The sequence below is a fragment of the Staurois parvus genome, unplaced genomic scaffold (assembly GCF_062004578.1).
Source record: "Staurois parvus isolate SC_StPar_1 unplaced genomic scaffold, SC_StPar_1.0 ptg000829l, whole genome shotgun sequence".
Taxonomy (NCBI): domain Eukaryota; kingdom Metazoa; phylum Chordata; class Amphibia; order Anura; family Ranidae; genus Staurois; species Staurois parvus.
This window is the reverse complement of record NW_028318625.1, coordinates 325,001-343,486: the sequence shown is the minus strand read 5'-3', so window position 1 is coordinate 343,486 and position 18,486 is coordinate 325,001. Positions and strand designations below refer to the sequence as shown.

The window sequence follows — 18,486 nt, the reverse complement described above, 5'->3', positions numbered from 1 at the left end:
TTCATAAATGGAAGGTCAGAATTCTCTTCCTCCAGGAGACCCATTTCCACACAGGCCACACACCGATGCTATGCAACAAGTATTTTCCCACCTGGCATCACAGTATGTATTCTCATTCTAAACCTAGAGGGGTGTCAATAGCGTTTCATTAATGCTTGTCTTATTAACTGTTAGACACTTGTTCTGACCCTGAAGGAAGGTTTTTGTTCTTAAAGATTACTATACATGGATACACATTGCCTTACTTATCTCCATAAATTGATGGGCTTTACGGAGGGTGTGATCATCTTGGCAGGAGATTTAAATTGTGCTTTAAACCCTCTCATGGATACTGCTAATTGTAAAAGTTCTGTCCACCGTTCTCATTTGTCTAGGTCAGGGTTTCTCAACAAGGGTTCTATGGAACTCTAGGGTTCCTCCCGAGGTTGCTAGGACTTCCTTGAGTAATGAGCAGTTTATGCCTTTGAGATAAGTTCCCACTGGCACAATTTGATCTTTTTAGCTTTTTGAAAGGGGTTAATTCTTCCCAATGACCACAAGTGTGGGGAGCATTATTCCCACTGACCATCACACTAATGTGTCATGAGTTGTAGAAATAATATTTTTTTGGAGGGGTTCCCTGAGATCAGAAAGTTATTTCAAAGGCTCCCCTTTGTTGAAAAGGTTGAGAAAGGCTGGTCTAGGTTGAAGAAGTTTTTGCTACAATACCATTTGGTGGATGTCTGGAGACTCTCTTACCCTACCGATAGGGTCCATTCCACGGCCCATAACTCCTATTCTTGCATAGATTTTTTCCTATAAGCAAGTTCGCACTGACGTTCCAACCTCAATGCAAAATAGGTAACATGTTGTGGTCTGACCATACGCCAGTATTTTTGTCCCTATCTTTGCTAGATACCTATAATCAAGAATGGACTTGGAGGTTAAATGATTTTCTCCTCCAAGACACTCTTTGTACTACAGAGATTGCAGAATCCATTGCCTACTTTGTTTCTGATCAACAATATGATAATTCTTCCTTGCCTATTCAGTGGGAGGCTCCAAAGTGCGTGCTTAGATGGGTTTTCATCAAACATGGAACACACCTTAAAAAATCCCGTACCTTTCAAATACAAGAGCTGGTGAAACAAATTTCTCTATTTAGAGTCCTCACACAAGAGATCTTGGTCTCCTCATACCATGCTTGCTCTTTCTGATGCTAGACACCAATTACTGCAACTCCTTCAGCAAAAAACTCTGTCCATTAGAGATCGCATCCGTCAAGTGTTTTACACAGATGGAGATAAGCCCGGTCGGCTGTTGGCGAGGGCCTTGCATTCCAAGCGTGGGGCTCCCTCAATCTCAAAACTGAAAGATTCAGGGAGCAAGGTCACACATCACCCTAAAGAGATCACTGCACTTTTATGTGCCTTTTATGATCAGTTGTATAATTTACCCACTAGCCCCTAGCTGTATCTAAGGTAAATTTTGTATGTACCATCTCAGACTATGTCTCTGAGACGGCTCTTCCCACTTTCCCCATCAGTAGTTGCAGACCTCGACCGTCCCTTTACGGAGAAGGAACTACTGGGTACTATATCTGCCCTCAAGCCTAATAAGAGTCCAGGGCCAGATGGCTTCTCCTCCAGGTTTTATGAGTCCTTTCCAGGCCCTCTCTTCTCCTTCCTAACCAAGACTTTCAATGCAATATCCAGGGATACAGCTTTCCCTGCCCAAGCCTTAGAGGCACACATTACCGTTTTACCCAAACCTGGCAAGGATCCATCTCTATGTGGCAGCTATCGCCCCAATTCTCTCACTGACATAGATATATGACTTTACTCTAAACTTATTGCTATTCGCCTCATGCCTCTCCTCCCGCACCTAGTACATGTACACCATCTTGGTTTTATCCCAGGTAGAGAGGCTCAAGATAACACCCTTAAAACAATTTTCTTGATAAAATATGCTCAGAAACTAAACATACCTGCTTGTCTCATATCAGTCGCTGCCAAAAAATCTTTCGACCGGGTTCATTGTGACTTCCTTCAGGCTACTCTGACGCAAATAGGGTTAAGACCTAATCTTTTACTTAAGAACCTGGGTGCGCTCTAACGGTCTTCTCTCTGACCCTATCAGGATTCACAACTGGACCCACCAAGGGTGCCCTCTGTCCCCTTTGCTTTATGTTCTGTCAAATGGAACATCTTGCCATAGCCCTACGCAATAATCCTGATGTTAAGGGCATTGAAGTGGGATCACATCACCACAAGTTGTCATAGATGACTTGCTTCTTTATGTGTCTGTACCACACATCTCTTTTCCTTCAATTATGAAGGATTTTGAAACCATCGGACAAGTAAGTAATTTCAAAGTTAATTACGACAAGACGAAGACTCTCAATATCTCCTTGTCTCACCATGACCTTTCCAGGCTTCAGGCTAACCTTTCCTTCAAATGGCATAGCAAGGCCATTAAATACCTCTACATCTATATCCCAGCTTCTCTCTCGAGCCTTACAGATCTGAATTATAGACTGTTATTATCGCTTCAAACTTTCTTTGAAAATGACTTGATTGACTCTGATATTACTTCCTTGTTATGGACACACCCAGACCTGTGCCCACCTAAAGACATTCTGCCTTTATTAGTCCCATCTACACTTTGCATATGGGACTCCTATCCAGCAAAGGGGTTGCTCTCCTTTAGGCCTTACCTTCTATCCCCTCTCTTGCTACTCATGCTTTCCCTCCAACCCTTCGTTGCTCCCATTTTCTTATTTGGTCTAGGAACGACAAGCCATTGTTAAGCCAGACCTTGCGGAATGGAAAACTTCTCCCCTTGTCACAACTTTTAGGGGCTAGTCATAACCCACCTAGTGCCTGGCTGGAATACTCTCAACTCCAACATTACCTTACAATTAATTTTCCCATAGCATCCTTAACTAGACAGCTCACTGACTTGAAATGTCTGCTCTACCAACAGACCAGATCGGATCATCAACTTTCTCAATTATATCAAATCTTCCTGAAGGCCTTTCTGCCCCATGCTCCCCATTTCATGGTAAAATGGAAACAAGAACTTTATGTTAATCTTGAGGACACTGATTGGGAAAAAATACTGGGGTTTACCCATAAAATCTCTGTCTCCTTGACGGCCCAGGAGATCATTTATAAAATTCTTACCAGATGGTATAGCCAACAGTAAATCAAAGACGAATTCTCCTGCGCTCTAGGACTCAGACAGGTGGCGAATAGATGGAACCAGGCCTGGAGAAATCGTCCACCAATGCATAAAGGGCTGTGCGGCTCCAGAACAAGGCTGGGGAAGCCCAATCAATACTGCAGAATGAAATGAAAACGAGAAGCGCACCAACCTTGCGCATTACCTCAGTAACCAAAATTTATTAATTGTAAAAAATATACTCACAAACAGCGAATGAAATCAGGCATGTAAGTCCTCACAGGGACTTGAAGATAGCGTGAGTCCCATCAAGGGAATGGGTGTTCAGTATGGCTAACGCGTTTCGAAGGGACTGATGTACTCTGATGAAGAAGGGACTCCCTTTGAAACGCATGAGCCATACTGAACACCCATTCCCTTGATGGGACTCACGCTATCTTCAAGTCCCTGTGAGGACTTACATGCCTGATTTCATTCGCTGTTTGTGAGTATATTTTTTACAATTAATAAATTTTGGTTACTGAGGTAATGCGCAAGGTTGGTGCGCTTCTCGTTTTCATTTCATTCTGCGGTATAGATGCCAAGCCAACTTAAATGCCTCGGACCTGTCCATCCCCAACACATGCTGGAGAAGTTTACAGGCCCCTAGTACCATGATGCACATATGGAGTACCTGTCCTTGTATAACTCCTTTCTGGGACAAAATACTATGTCTCTACTTTGACTTAGTGGGAGATAGAATTACCAACTTTCCTCTCCTTAATTTGCTATCGATGATGCCTGGATCCTTTAAACAAAATAAGAAAAGCCTTGTCTCTCATTCTTTGACTGCTGCATGTGCTGTGATAGCCAGGGCTTGGCGTCAAACAGGTGCTCCCTCTTTTGCTGCCTGGGCCTGCAAAATGATTCCATCTGTCACATGGAAAATCTAGTCTCCCGGGAAACACGGAAAACTGAGGATTATATATTCACATGGTCGGTTTGGAATCACTTCCGACACTCATCAAAATTTACCTCATATGTATGATACAGGAATTTATTTCTTGCCAGTCTCATCCAGACTAGTTGCTCTTGCAATGCTCGGGTCCCAAACTCTCCCATCTTACCACCCCCCTTCCTTTCTTTTCTTCTTCTGTCTCCCTGCTTTTTGTTTGCATATGTTCCCAAACAGACCTAAATGTAATGCAGTACACTTTAAGGTCCAGTCATTCCTACATATAATTATTATTAGTATTGTTCATAAACAGATATTAGAAAATAAAGACTTACCACCTGCAGCAACAAGGGCCTTCCAAATTTACCAGTAATATTAACATATTTTAATAAACATGACAATAGACACAGGCCCACTTCCATTAATTTCATTATTTGCATGGTATAGTAGTGTTTTAAAAGACCCTTAGACTCTAAGGGTCTTTTAAAACACTACTATTTTGCCACTATATTTTGGGATTATTTGACGTAACCGACAGATATGGCTGTAAAAGCATGTTTGTCCACATACCCACATCCTCTCCAAAATTTGTCTGGAAGATACAGCCACACTTGATGTTCACGTTTGTACTCTGGACCATCTTGCTAAAAATGAGTTGAATTTACACTCAACGGCCACTTTACTAGGTACACCTTGCTAGTGCCAAGAAAATTATCCCCCACACCATTACACCATCACCACTAGCCTGAACCATTGCTACAAGGCAGGATGGATCCATGCTTTCATGCTGTTTGCACAAAATTCTGACTTTGCCATCGGAATGTTGCAGCTGAAATCCAATGCCCATTCTTCTCTGGCCTCTGACATCAACAAGGCATTTTCGTCCACACAACTGACACTCACTGCATATTTCCTCATTTTCGGACCATTCTCTGTAAACCCTAGAGATGGATTTTGTGCGAAAATCCCAGTAGATCAGAAGTTTTTGAAATACTCAGACCAGTCCCTCTGGCACGAACAACCATGTCACGTTCAAAGTCACTTAAATCACCTTTTTTTTCCCCCATTCTGATGCTTGGTTTTAACTTCAGCAAGTCGTCTTCACCATGTCTAGATGCCAAAATTCAATGAGTTGCTGCCAAGTGATTGGCTGATTCGCAAATTGTGTTAGCAAGCAATTTAACAGGTGTACCTAATAAAGTGGCCAGTGAGTGCATTTGTGTTCATACTAATAGACAAAATGTGTGCCAGTGCTATCAGAAAAAAGATTTTTGATCATCTCAGTTTGGTGTAGCTCCAGTAATTCAATAGGTTTGTTCCCCGTTTGGTTCTTCTAAAAACAGTAGTGAGGTTTTCTTTAGTAAGTGACTTATTCTAGATCTGTCCTTAACAATATCACCACAGTTCCCTCCTGGAGAAGAACACAGCTTTCAGAAGTTAACAATATCAAGAGGGAGTTGTGTGACCCTTTTCTGCTTGTAGTTTAACACATTTTAATCAGCAGGACATGTGTTGTTAACCAGATTTTAAAACTCAAAGCCGTCTAACATAATAGTAATCACAGATCCAAATAACTTCCATAATTTAATTGAACCTGCCTTGTTTATGTTGCATGGATGTGCCAGTCCAGTGACCTGTTAAGGATTACAGCTTTATAATCTTTTTTTAAACTGAGAAAGATTAGTCCCCTTCCAATGTTACTTTGTTCAGCATTTGAATGATTAAGCAGCTTTCCAACATGCCATATCTGGCAAGCATTAGTATTTTTGATTATGGCAGAAAAGTCTTGATTAAAGTAATGCAAATATAACTGCGTACATGGCTAGTTTATATTCAGAGGATCCAAAATTCAGACTTTTTATATTGGGATTATTTCTAATATTGTGTAATAAGAGTTCCAACAACAGAACATAACAGCATTGGGGGATATTGCTGGCCATTTTTGAGCTAAACAATTCTGATGGATTTTGATGACTCTTGAAATTGACCTGTGCAGGTAGTAATATACATGGCTCCTTTTTCCAAGACAGCAATTTGAAGCCCAATTCTCTTTTCTACAATACTTAAACAATTGAGTACTGTCTGTGATACTTTTTTTATTTGCACTAACATACAATTTTGAGGACAAGCTTTCGGGGAATGCACTAATACGGCTACAATCAACTCTACAATACTAAAAAAAATGAATAGCAAATCAACCCTGTCAAATGCATTCTCTGTGTTGGTAGACTGGCAAAGCATTTGATATTTGAAATAGATGAGTAGTGTGTTAAAGTGGACCCTTTTTTTTTTTAAGAAACAGTATGACCCTGCCCCTCAATGCATGTAATTTGCCTTAGTGAATGACCTGCACAGTGCTCACGGGGCCTCCTCGGATATTCAAGGCCTTAGTCTTTCATTAAGTAGGAGGGGGGCAGGTCTAGCGGTGCATCATCATGAGGCACCACCGTTGGGCTTCTCGATGACATCACAAGTAAGATGGCGGTTCAGGACCGAGTGATGTCTTTTGACAGAAGGATGTCAGTGGGATAATGCTGGATCCTCTGAGTGGGTGAGTTTCTGAACTGTGCAGATAACACCACCTGGTAAGGGGGGTATAGAAAAAAAAACCAATTGGGTGGGGGGTAAGGTGAATGTCCTCTTTAGAGAGATGGTGCTTGAGGCACTGTCCCTAGCTTCTCTTCCTTCTAGCTTGTCTAATCTAGGTAAATCTAGTAAGGCGGGAGTATTTAATGTCTATTTTCTAGAATCACATGCTGGCCATAGATCGAAAACCAGTCAGTACAGCAGCAGCATGGACCAACGACATTTTCATCAGTGTGTGGGCATCCCTGCTGGACAAAAGTCGATTACTTGATCGAATTCTGTTGAAGGAGAATGTTGGAAAAATTTTCATAATGAACGGTGCAGTTGCTAATCAGTATTGAGAGTACACAGTAGCGAGAGCTGCTATTATTAAACACGGTCTCAGAAGGGGGGGATTCCTACACCTACCTCATTTGTGTAAATGGAGGAATCTTGCTGGCTGAACAAAAAAAAAAAAACTGTTAATGGCAAGCTTTAGTCAACAGCTTTTTTCCATATTCGACAAGAAGATTGGACTATAATGCATGAGGAGAGGTCTTGTCCTGTTTGTGAATGACTGAGATACTGTATGGGTTTTCACTAATTCTGGAAGCTGATCTGCGCCGCTTGGTAGTGCATTTTCTCCTAATATTAAACATGTACCTTAGATGCAAAAGGGAAAAGTGATGACAGTGGATTATTAAAATCTAAAGTTAAATCCAACAGGTTTTTTATTATTTATTTTCATTGACATGCTATTTACTTTACTGGGTTACTTACATGACAGAAGCAGTATTAAGTAGGCAAATATTTTGAACATGATATATGATTGAATACTTAGACTCTTAAACCGGTCAATCTCCGGTCATTTATGTTGTCCTCTGTTCCTATATATAAAACTAATCAAGTATTTATCACTTTTAATGCATTAGGGCGCTATTTAATCTCATTTTAAGTAGTTAATGGTTCAGGCTTGATAGAAAGGAATGTTGACCCTTCACAAGGGATTGTCTTATTAACTATGACCCCACCTACCTAAGGTAGATACATAAGCTCCAGAGAAAATGAATGCTATTTCTTTAAGCAACTGCTCTATGGACCATTGCAAAACAGTGGAACCATTTGAGCTTCCTTTCATACTATCAGTCACCTGACCAAGTCTGAGGATGTTTGGAAACCCTGAATACAACATAAAAACACATCCATTGAAGCACCTAATGTTTCATAGATACACCACAGCCCGTGCTACCTAATCCAGCGGAAGGTATAAAAGCATCCCTTCCTGTCTCCTTGCTGCCAAACCATAGCACCCCAGCGTTCCAACATCAAACCGGTTATAAAAAACAGCTAAGACAGAAAATTAACAAAATGTATGCAGTTTTGGTCGTATAAACAGTTCACAATATAAATTTCATGATTTGTAGAATAATTTCATTTAATGTGTTTGTATATTATTTTATGAATACACTACAAAATTAACAATATATTATCAATACATTTCTGTGAGTTAGCCTATAAATTATGTTAAACATATGTTACTGACATAAAAAGTAAAAAATAAGAAATCATAAATTACTGGCAGTAAAATATTGCTTACCTGTATTGTTGCAATATGAACCGGTGTGTGCTGGTAGTAATGGATCTCCCTGGCTTTGGCTGAGGCTCCTTATTGGTGGCTTCTGGTAAACCCGGTCTTCATAAATGGGTTCTATATGGTGTTCAGGGGATTGTAAGGCCCTTAGCTCTGGGCCCAGGTGGCTGTGCTGACTAGTATAAGATGCTCGAGATCCTGCTGAGATAAAAAAAAACATGGATATAATTTTTAAACGCAAAAATTAGTAAACATTAACCAACAAAGGTACACCCACTTGGTTTCTTTTTCAATCACATTTGTAACTTTCTTGCAGAGCTACATGTCTTGTACAGACCTTATAAAACTGAATTCTATGCAAAGGTATAAAAAGGAGTACCAATCAAATATTCAGTTCAGAGAATTGTTTTTGTCCATTAAAAGCCAATGCACTCCTGTGATCCATAGAAGTACAGCCAAAAGAGCTTTGACAGTACAGCTCCTTTAAAGAATAAGTTCACCTTTAAGGCTAGGTTCACATCTGTGTGGGTGGTGCCGCTGCGGATCCGCACAGAAGAATGCAGACCCGCGGGAAGGTGCGACTGTACTTCTCCTTTAACCCCTTGACGCCGAGCTTGGCGCACTCCCAGCACAGAGACCGCAGTGTCACTGAGAGCCCTGGGTCCCATTCTAACGATCGAGACCTGGGACTCCCGATTCTGGTTCACATGATCGCTGTGATAGCCTCTGATTGTATAGCCCAGCCCCCTTGCTTTTTTTCTCTCTCTATGAATGGAGGAGAGAGATACATTGTATCTCTCTAACTCCTGGCATAGAGAGAAAAAAAATGTTTGTAAAAAAAAAAAAAAAAGATAAATAAATAAATAAGAAAAAATAAAGAAAAATACCTAGATCAAGGTTTGATCTAGTTCAGTGCCAGGGTTAGTGTTTGCGTCAGGGTCAAAGGTCAGGGTTTTAAAAAAATTGGTGTCAGTTAGTGTTAATGTCAGTGTGTTTTAGGTAAAAAAAAAATGCGCACTATTGTTTCTGGGCTGTACTACGGGTACAAACAACAAATAACATACACATATGTGGTATCACTGCGATCGTCAAGAGCTGGAGAATTTCTTTTGGGTTGTTCTTTGTTGGTAGGTTATGGTCGTAACAGGAAACACACAGCTAAATAAAAAAAATGATTTTTTTTTTACGATTTTGGGCCAGTTTTCTTTTGATAATAAAATAAATCAGGAGCTATCCATTACCATTTACCACCAAATGAAAGCCCAATTTGTCCTGAAAAAAATCAAGGTATAATCCACCTGGATGTACAAAGTAGTTGTGGTGATATGTACGGTTTTACTATCACATGTCAACGTTGCAGAATTGTGCTTAGGCATTTAGATTTGTTTTACCCTTAGGCATGAAGGGGTTAAAGAATAAGTTCACCCTTAAGACTAGGTTCACATCTGTGTGGGTGGTGCCGCTGAGGATTCGCACAGAGGAATGCAGACCCGCAGGAAGGTGCTGGGAACCGAGGTTCCCGTGCGGGCTGCGTTTTCAGAAGAAGTGCAGGGAGTTCTCTGCGTGTCACAGGGAACGAGAGTCCATTCAAATGAATGAGCTCTCGTGCCCACGCAAGAGGCTGCCCTGTGAACCAGGGCTAAAAAAATAAATAAATGTACATTTTCTTGCAGGTAAATAAATATGCATTTGCTATTATTTTTTAGGAGCCTGAAAAGCATTGCACCAGCATTCAGCAGATTGTTGGTGCCATGCATGAATCCTGCAGACTGTCAGTGTAAGCTGTTTGCTCCTGCATCATACAGGCAGGCAGTTACAGTCTGATAGGAAGAATCAATGACCTACCACAGTGCTCATCAGGTCTGCGGTAGTTCATTGAGAACTAAAAGCGCTGAGCAAACTGTTGGCGCTATATAAATCCTGTATTAAAATAATAATAATAATAATAACTACAAGTGACAGCTGCAAAGGATCAGTTCATTCATTTGCAGAACTCTATGAAGAAATGACAAGGCCATGTGAGCAGAGCCCCGAACAGCCACACTCAAAGTGACAGCTGGTGTGAGGAACTTCTCTCTGTACTGCTGTCACAGGGAGAGGGGAGATCGGAGAGCGGCTGCAGCAGTGGGAACATGTTATATGTTCCACCCTAAAAATGGGTGGAACATGTAACAAGTTCCCAAAGGTAAACCTATCCTTTAATGTGAGTAACTCTCTTTGTTGCTAATAAAATGTTAAAACAGTTCTACACTATGGGGCTTGTTATTTGTTTTCTTTGGTGTAATCCTGACACATGCTGAGTGGAGGTACTGGCTACAGCCTTTGATCTCTGCTGGTGTGCCATGTGGTTCCCACTCATCCTAAGGCATTTACATTGTGTATGAACTGATCTCTGAAGCTTTGAGGTCTGTTCATCTGGTAAGGGGCTGTCATTTCAAATACTGGTGGTGGAGTCACAAGGGTTTTTGAAGAAGCTTTCATATCATTGGATCACAATTATATTGGATATGTTGGACATATACTGTATACACATTTTTTCCACTTAAGGGTATTATGTATGTTTTATTAATTTAAAGGTATACTGCAACAATTTTTGCTTTTGCAATATATTACATTTTTGTTTTTACGTTTAATATCTTAAATTCTGGATCCATGTATATAGTGCCTTGAAAACATATACCGGTAACATAAAATCCCAATAAAATACATTTACGTTTTTGGTTGTAACATGAGAAAATGTGGAAAATTTCAAATGGTATGAATAATTTTTCAAGGCACTGTACATATTTTGTTTTCCCACAAGACTACACAAAGTGAATTTGTTCTTGCATATTTCTACTTGCTAGTTTAGTTTTTCTCCTAAATTCAGTGACGCCATGGCTTCTTCCTTCTGCTAGTAGGTGTCACTGTTACCTCTGTTATTAGTATGAAAAACTGCAGTAAACCTGATTAATGAATATTCATACTTCCCCTAGCCAACCAGTAAGAGGTTTATAGCCATTGGTGCATGCCGGGGGATAGTATAAATATTTGGGGACAGCCAAGGGATCTCTCCTCCACCATGCTCTGGCCTGGGGTGGGTGTGAGAGGAGCAGCTGAGTGATTTGGCCGGAAGGCCTGTACATGCTTATGGAGCAGAAGAAATCTCCCTGTCCACTAAGTCCTGATGCTTAAGGCTCTGTGGCCTGGGAGGCTGACTGAGGACAGTAGAGAAACAGATGATGCCTGAGATGAAGTACCAGAGGTCACTCTGCCACATGAGGTCCTGGGCGACAAACTTGTGGAGAGCCTGGTGAAGCATCAAAATTGAATCATTGAGTCTACTGCTGTTGCCACTTGGAAATATTTGGTTGCTAATGAAGATGGCTGCTACTAAGAAGGTACAGATTGCTGGGGTCAGTTTCTGTACTGGTGTATCTTCCTTTTATTGAGACTGCAGGCCTGTAACAGGTATTCTGAACTCCGTACTCATCGTTCCCTGGAGTACTCCTTTTCTAGCTTTAATACCTTTGTCATTGACTAAAAACAAGCATGCAGATAGAAAGTTAAAGATATCCATACTTTTCCTGGTCAGTGCCTCAAAACAGATTGAGGCCAATGGATCATAATTACAGCTAGGCAACTATATTTTTTAGATGAGTCAGTCAGCAATAGCTGCTTCCTTATTCTTTAATTCTTTCAGTCTAGGTTTTGTTTCAAATCTATGGCACTGTGTTAGGAAAAAGGCAAGTAGATCTCTTAAGGTTGTTGTGCAGTGTGCTCTTTCCTGCTTACCTTACCTGGCCAAAATAAAGGTGAGGAGAAGGAAATGCAGAAACAGTGACCTTGAGAAATCTTACCTTTTTATTACAGTATGTACAATGTTAAGGTTACTGGGGTGCTTTGCAGAAAAGCCCAGTCTGCATACAGGTGCTCGGAGCTGACTGTACAATAATGTCACCAGTGGTTGCCCGTAGCCATAACAGTCACAGGGTTGCTTTCATTTGTGCTGCCAGGCCCTCTCTTCTCTGCTCTCTACTTTTAACCTCAGGTGGCCAGACTTTATAAAAGAATTAACCACCAAAACAAACATTTTCTGTAAGCACAAGGCCAATAAAATAAAAAGATGGCGCTGAGTGTGTAGGTTGTGGATAGTTATCTGCTACCCGCGATAGTGCAAATGTTTATTAAAATGATACTTTAATTAAAAATACACTAAAATCATTATTAGCACACACAAACACAACATAATGAACAAAATTCCTACATAACTTGAAAGATAAAACTGTACCAATTTAATAAATAAAAAAACACTTGTAGATTTTAAATTATGCCTTTTTTGTGAAACAGTGAAAACTAAAAGTTCAGAAAACTGTCATTAAACAACTGCACTGTGTTGGTGACTTTTGTGATAAAATAATGTAGGTATACATTTTTTTTCAACACAGCGTGTTACAATACATGACATGTTGCAAAGTGTTATTGTACCTGGAGTTGAATGATTGTAACTGAACTGGGCACTTGGTGCCTAACCGTGCAAAAGCAGTGTGGGCATCATTTAAAAAATGGAATTCTTTAGAAATAATGGTAAAATCCCTTTCAATGATCCTCATTCCAAACTGCATACTGCCCAGAAGGATGAAAAACAATCTGCATGGCTCCACCCGCTGTACTGAAATGAGGACTAATTCTCCTATTTTTGGGTTATGCAATGCAATGAGACATGTGAATACTTTCTGTTGTACAAAAGACTTTACTGTGCAATGCACTGATTAGAGTGAGGATTGCTTTAACTTTCGTGGGGAAAACTGCCAATGACTTAAAAAATAACTAGTACTTACACCATGGCAGTTCTGGTCATCTACCTACATGGCTGGTTCCACTCCTGTACACCGTTTATAAGCAAGGATGTCACAAGCCCCACATCTGCTGGCGAGTGCCCTGGGACCTGACGTTGCAACTGCCTGCATTTTTTCTTTAATTTGTGTGCTGCTGCATTACAGGGTTCTGCTGCAAGTCAGACCCATAGCACAGAGCAAAGGGAAGTGCCTAGAAACTCCTCCTCAGTTCTGTGCTACAGGTCTGACAGGCTGTCCTGTCCAGTAAGAGAGGCAATGCAGAGAGTCGGTGTGCTGAGCAGTGCTGAAAAAATAGCCCACCCACTTAATAGAGCTGGCTGCAGACATTGTAAGAATCTTTCTGTGGAGGACAGCGGTGAGCTTTGGATGAGAGGAGCCTTGGTCTGAGCAAAGGCCAAAACTGTAGATGGTGTGGTGCTGGGTGCACAGGTTAAAAGCTAAGAAAGTGTGTGTGCGGGGGGGTGCAGAGGTGAGAGCTGTGGAATCGGTCGGTGAACAGGTGAAAGCTGTGATAGGTGAGGGGCGTTACTAGTGCCAGGCACCCAGGGCACATGACTCCCATTTGTTGGTGAGTGCCCTGGTCCCAACGCTGCAACTGCCTCTAATTTGTCTTTAATTTGTGTGCTGCTCCAGCAGCTGCTGTGCCCACTTGTCATCCCTGTATTTCAAAGTTGAGGGAAGTGCTCAGAAAATTCTCTTCAGCTTTGTGCTACAGGTCTGACAGGCTGTGCTGCCCTGTAAGAGAGGCAATCCAGTCAACAAGTGCACAGTGGGCAGGTGCAAGGGTAACAGTTCTGGATGAAGAGGAAAAGTGCAGAGGTCAAAGCTATGGATAAGGGGGAGGGGTACAGAGGTGAGAGATGTGGATAAAGGCATAGAGGGGGATTACAGAGATGATAGCTGTAAATGGAAGGGTTGTGCAGAGGTGAGAGTTTTGGAGGGGGGCTGGGTGCAGAGGAGAAAGTTTTAAACTGGGAGGGTGATGTGTAGAAGTGAGAGCTGTGGATGAAAAGTGGCTGGGTGAAGAGATGAGAGCTGTGGATGGGAACAAGCTCTCGACAGAGGGTTCGGAAATGAAATGTGAGGTGGGTTGTGGACTGAGGGTGCACAGATGAGCTGTAGATGAGCTGTGGCAGGGACACATTTGCCACAAGGCAAACAAGGCACTTGCCTAGGGCGGCATTTTTTTTTAGGGGGCAGCACCTCCCCCCAGAAGAAGGGATGAAAGAAGGGATACGTGCACCATGGGAACCAGATGGGATCCTCTCGGCTGCTGTCTGCTTGATGGTGTATGTAGAGCCTGACTCTAGTTCCTGGGGATGTCCGGAGCTGTGAAGATAAGTGTCTCTCTATCGCTGGGGGGGAGTAGCTGCTCTCCCAGGTGGAAGGCACGGGTGTTGTTGGTCAATGTCAGGCTCTCTTCCCAGGAGGGGGAAGGGGGGGTGTTGGTCGGTGTCCATGGGGGCAGACGATTTTTGTGTTGCCTAGGGCAGCACAAAATCTAAATACACCACTGAGCTGTGGACTGGGCCACATATGTCAGCTGTGAAATAGGGATGCAGAGTTGAATTTTGGAGCATGGAGATGTGGCGCAAAGGTAAGCTGTGAGAGGGATGCAGAGGTGATCACTGGCTTGTTACTTTGGGGGATGGATTACTTTAAAGAGGGGGGCTAGTTGCACAGATGAGAGCTTCTGAGGGTGCAACATGCACAATGACAGCTACTACCAATTGTCAAACAGTATCTACTTAGTTTTGTCAGATGATCCTGAAGTGTTAGTGTTACCTATCTCAAAGGCTGCACTTAATCATGGGTGGGGGTCTAGGAATGGTCCACATTATAGTGACTAAAGGCTAACTCAGTGTTTAATGTCCTTTAAAATAGTTCTGTTGGGCTAAGCTGGCACAGATGAACTATTTACTGCACTAACAGATGCATATGATGGGCACACCCAGCTGCATATGGTATACAGTGCTGTGTTCCAGCAGTGGGACAGGAACTTCTCATCCCTCTCCCAAAACAAAATAGAGTGGGGCAAGCACTGCTCAGCAATTTATGAGAAGCTTTGTATTCTGTGAATGAATACAAAGCTTCCTCTGATTAGCTGTCGGGGAGAGATGGGCAGATGACCTCCTGTGTTCAGAATGCATCAGGCCAGCCACTCAGCATGAACCGAGAAGGTAGTTGAGATCACTGGAGTAGCGTTGTTTACTTCAGTGAATTCCAATTTCCAGGGGCATTGGCAAGCTGAATCAATGTAACTATATGTAAAAATATACAATACCTGGAATTCATCTTCAAAATATAACTAAAGGCAAAACTTAATTTTTTTGTTTTGGAAAGACTAGAGAGGGATTAAACAATTGTGAGATTTTTGCTGCTGTCTTTTCCCCAACAAAGATGAACCCTCTCTATCTCTCCCTATTACCATTATTACCGCAAGTAAAAGTGAAAGAGAATCCCAAAATTTGGGGTTTCATCAGAACAGGATTAAAAGGAAAATCAGCTTAGCTAGTGATCCATAAACATGAGAGGATGGGTTTATATCTGTATATCTCTTTTTTTTCCTTTTTTTGCTCAAGCACCTTTTCATTCCTATACATGTGTACGGTGAACTTTGGTCCTGTTGAGATTGGATTTTCTTTAATATTGTTATATGATGATATCTCTTTCTATATTCATACTGTATATGGCATACAAGATCCCATACAAAGCATGGTGGGTTTTAGAGGGTTGATTAGTACCATGATATGCTTCTATTTTTATTTGATTGTGTAATAAAAAAGTGTTTTTGACTTCATAGATGTGAGTTAATTATTATGTATTATGGACAGGCCAAATGAGCAAACTATTGGCGCTATATAAATCCTGTATAATAATCCTGTATAATAATTCAGTAATGCTGGTCATCTGCCGCAAACTGCAGATATCGTTGGTGCTGCTGAAACATGAGGATGTGCTTCCTTGATATCTATGTATGCCATAAAATCCCCTGGAAGGAGGGAGGCAATAGCAAACCTGGCATTTTCTGTGCAAACGTTTGAATCTGCAGGGAACAAGATAAGAAACTTTGGATCCAACATTTGGCATTGAGACCATAGGTTTGAGTTGAAACCTTGAAATTGTTGGAACAGGGGTGATATACCTATCAAGAACTACTTGACAGCAGTCAAGAGTTGTTTGTCATGACGGGGAAATGAGACAGGGTTGAAAGCATTAAGCAGGGAGAAGGCAGAAGCCCTGAGGAAGGACACTCGGGACCCATGTCTGAAATTCGTTAGGACCAGAAGGCCAAGAATGCCAGCATATGCCACCCCACGCCAAGAAGTGGGGACATACTATCACTGTGAAAAGACTTTGGCACCAGATATGGCTGGCTAGGAGGACCATGTTTCCTTAAAAAAGTACATACATGTCTTAAACTTGGAATTGGAAGACTGAGATGGACGAAAGGAACTCTTCCTAACCTCAGGCATGGAAGAACTATGTGCAAAGGTGTGAGTATTTTTCTTCTGGGAGAGAAGAGTACGTTTACCCCGTGTGATCTCCTTGATGTACCTATCCATGGAAGAACCCAATAGGGCCACCGTCAAGGGGTAATTGCTCAAGGCGTTTTTGCATGTAAACCCAGCCACCCAGCATTTAAGTCAGAGAATTCTGAACATCTAGATAGAGAGACTTATTCTGGAAATTTGACAAAGTGTATCTGCTAAGGCATTCATGCAAAAGTGCAAGGTTCCTGATGTGTTGCCCAAATGACTGTGAACCAAAGCATCCATAAAGATGGAGCTACAGTCACAGGTCATGTGTTTAGTCAATGGTCTGACAGACTGCCATAGATGCATGTTGTGTGGTAGGGCCTAGCAGGAAAAAGAGCTTGAAAGAGTGCCTCCAGTCTCCTCTCTACCAGTTCCTTGAAGGAATGGCCCTCTATTGGGACTGAAGGCAGGAGATGGCAGAATCTACAACAGGAATTGCCTACTTAGAAACCATGGAACAGGAAAGTCTTGGCTGGTTCAGACAATTTAAGCGACTTTACTGTATGGTTTAGGATAGGCAGACTCAGGCTGCTCAAATGCTAAGCAAGAACTAAGCACATCAATAGGGCAGCTATAGCATCCTTTAGCTTAGTCTCTGACATTAAGCTTAGTACTTGCCCTTTTAAATGGTCTTGTGTCCGATTGGTGTGGCTGGTGATTGGCAAGTAGAGCGCTCTAAAAGAACCTACTAGTCTCTGACATCAGGCTTACAACTGATTTGGCTTCTGATTGGTGTGGCTGGTGATTGGCAGGCTGAGGGCTCTATAAAAATGTGTGGGTGTCACATGGCTCCATACCCTGAAGAAGTCACATGATCGCTGACGCAACGCATCTGGTGAAGCCTAGTTATGTCACTTCTGGTGCTGTGCAAACCAGAGTGAATAATGAGAGGAACCATCTTTGTTAAGGGATTTTGATGCCTGCTTTGAATTTATCCTTGTGAGTGTAATTTTAATTGAATAAAGCAGTTTTATTTTATGGAGTTGAACTATGCATTGTTCTTTCTTCCCTTCAGCACATACCATCCTATCAAGAAGCTTGGAGTTTGAATTCTTAAAGGAAGTAGCTAGAAGTAGGCAACAGTGGATAAGCAAAAGTCAACCATCGCTTCTAAGTGTTTATGACCTATTTTTGTAGGTCTAGGAAGGAGACTTAAAGAAGATATGGTATCTGAAAGGAGTATCATATGGATCACAATTTGGAGGACACACAGTCCATTTAAAAGTGTATTTGACCCATTATAATTTGTAGGTCAAAATTTAAAGTGAGCAGGGAGTGAATCTGTTACACATGCACAGTGTGGAATTTGTGATGAGATTGCAATACCAGGACTTTTTTTGCATGTTGGATTGGACTATTGCTATTTGATTTATTGCAGTTTGCATTTATGGTTTGTTTAAAATATTCCATTTTAATGGGGAGATATTTATACTACATGATAGGCAATATTTTTTTGAATTTTATGTCACTTGGGAATACGTACAGCATATGGGACAAAAATAAAGAGGAAGAGAAGAGAATGTGTAAAAATGTGTTAACATACAAGGCTTTAGTGCAATTGCCTGGTGAGAATATAAGGAGACTATTATTAATTGCATTTGAACTTTTAAAAGGACAGGTGAGAGTGTTAGAACTCTGGTTTTTGTACAAAATGTTTGCCTGCTCAGGGGGGTAGTGGTATCTCCAGCTGGTGGATATTTTATACCCTTTGGCGCTGTTGGATACTCTAGAGAAAAAAAACCTGCCAGGACTTATTCTGACAGCAGGGACTCTCTATTGTCAGAATACACTGATCAGCGAAGAAGCTGAATAGCTGCAAGCCGCTGATCGAAGAAAGCTTTCCAGTGGGTCCATTCG

The 18,486-nt window shown here is 41.5% G+C and overlaps 1 protein-coding gene across 4 annotated transcripts in view; it reads right to left on the bottom strand.

Annotated features, from left to right (window-relative positions):
- CTNND2 (catenin delta 2) overlaps positions 1 to 18,486 on the bottom strand; it is a 529,941-nt gene that overhangs the window by 289,618 nt on the left and 221,837 nt on the right. For 3 of the 4 annotated variants that reach the window (XM_089655247.1, XM_089655250.1, XM_089655248.1), the window contains exon 9: positions 8,259 to 8,453. In XM_089655247.1, the coding sequence (XP_089511373.1) occupies positions 8,259 to 8,453 (195 nt within the window). The remainder of the gene's footprint in view (positions 1 to 8,258; positions 8,454 to 18,486) is intronic. The other variant, XM_089655249.1, reaches the window with a different exon arrangement.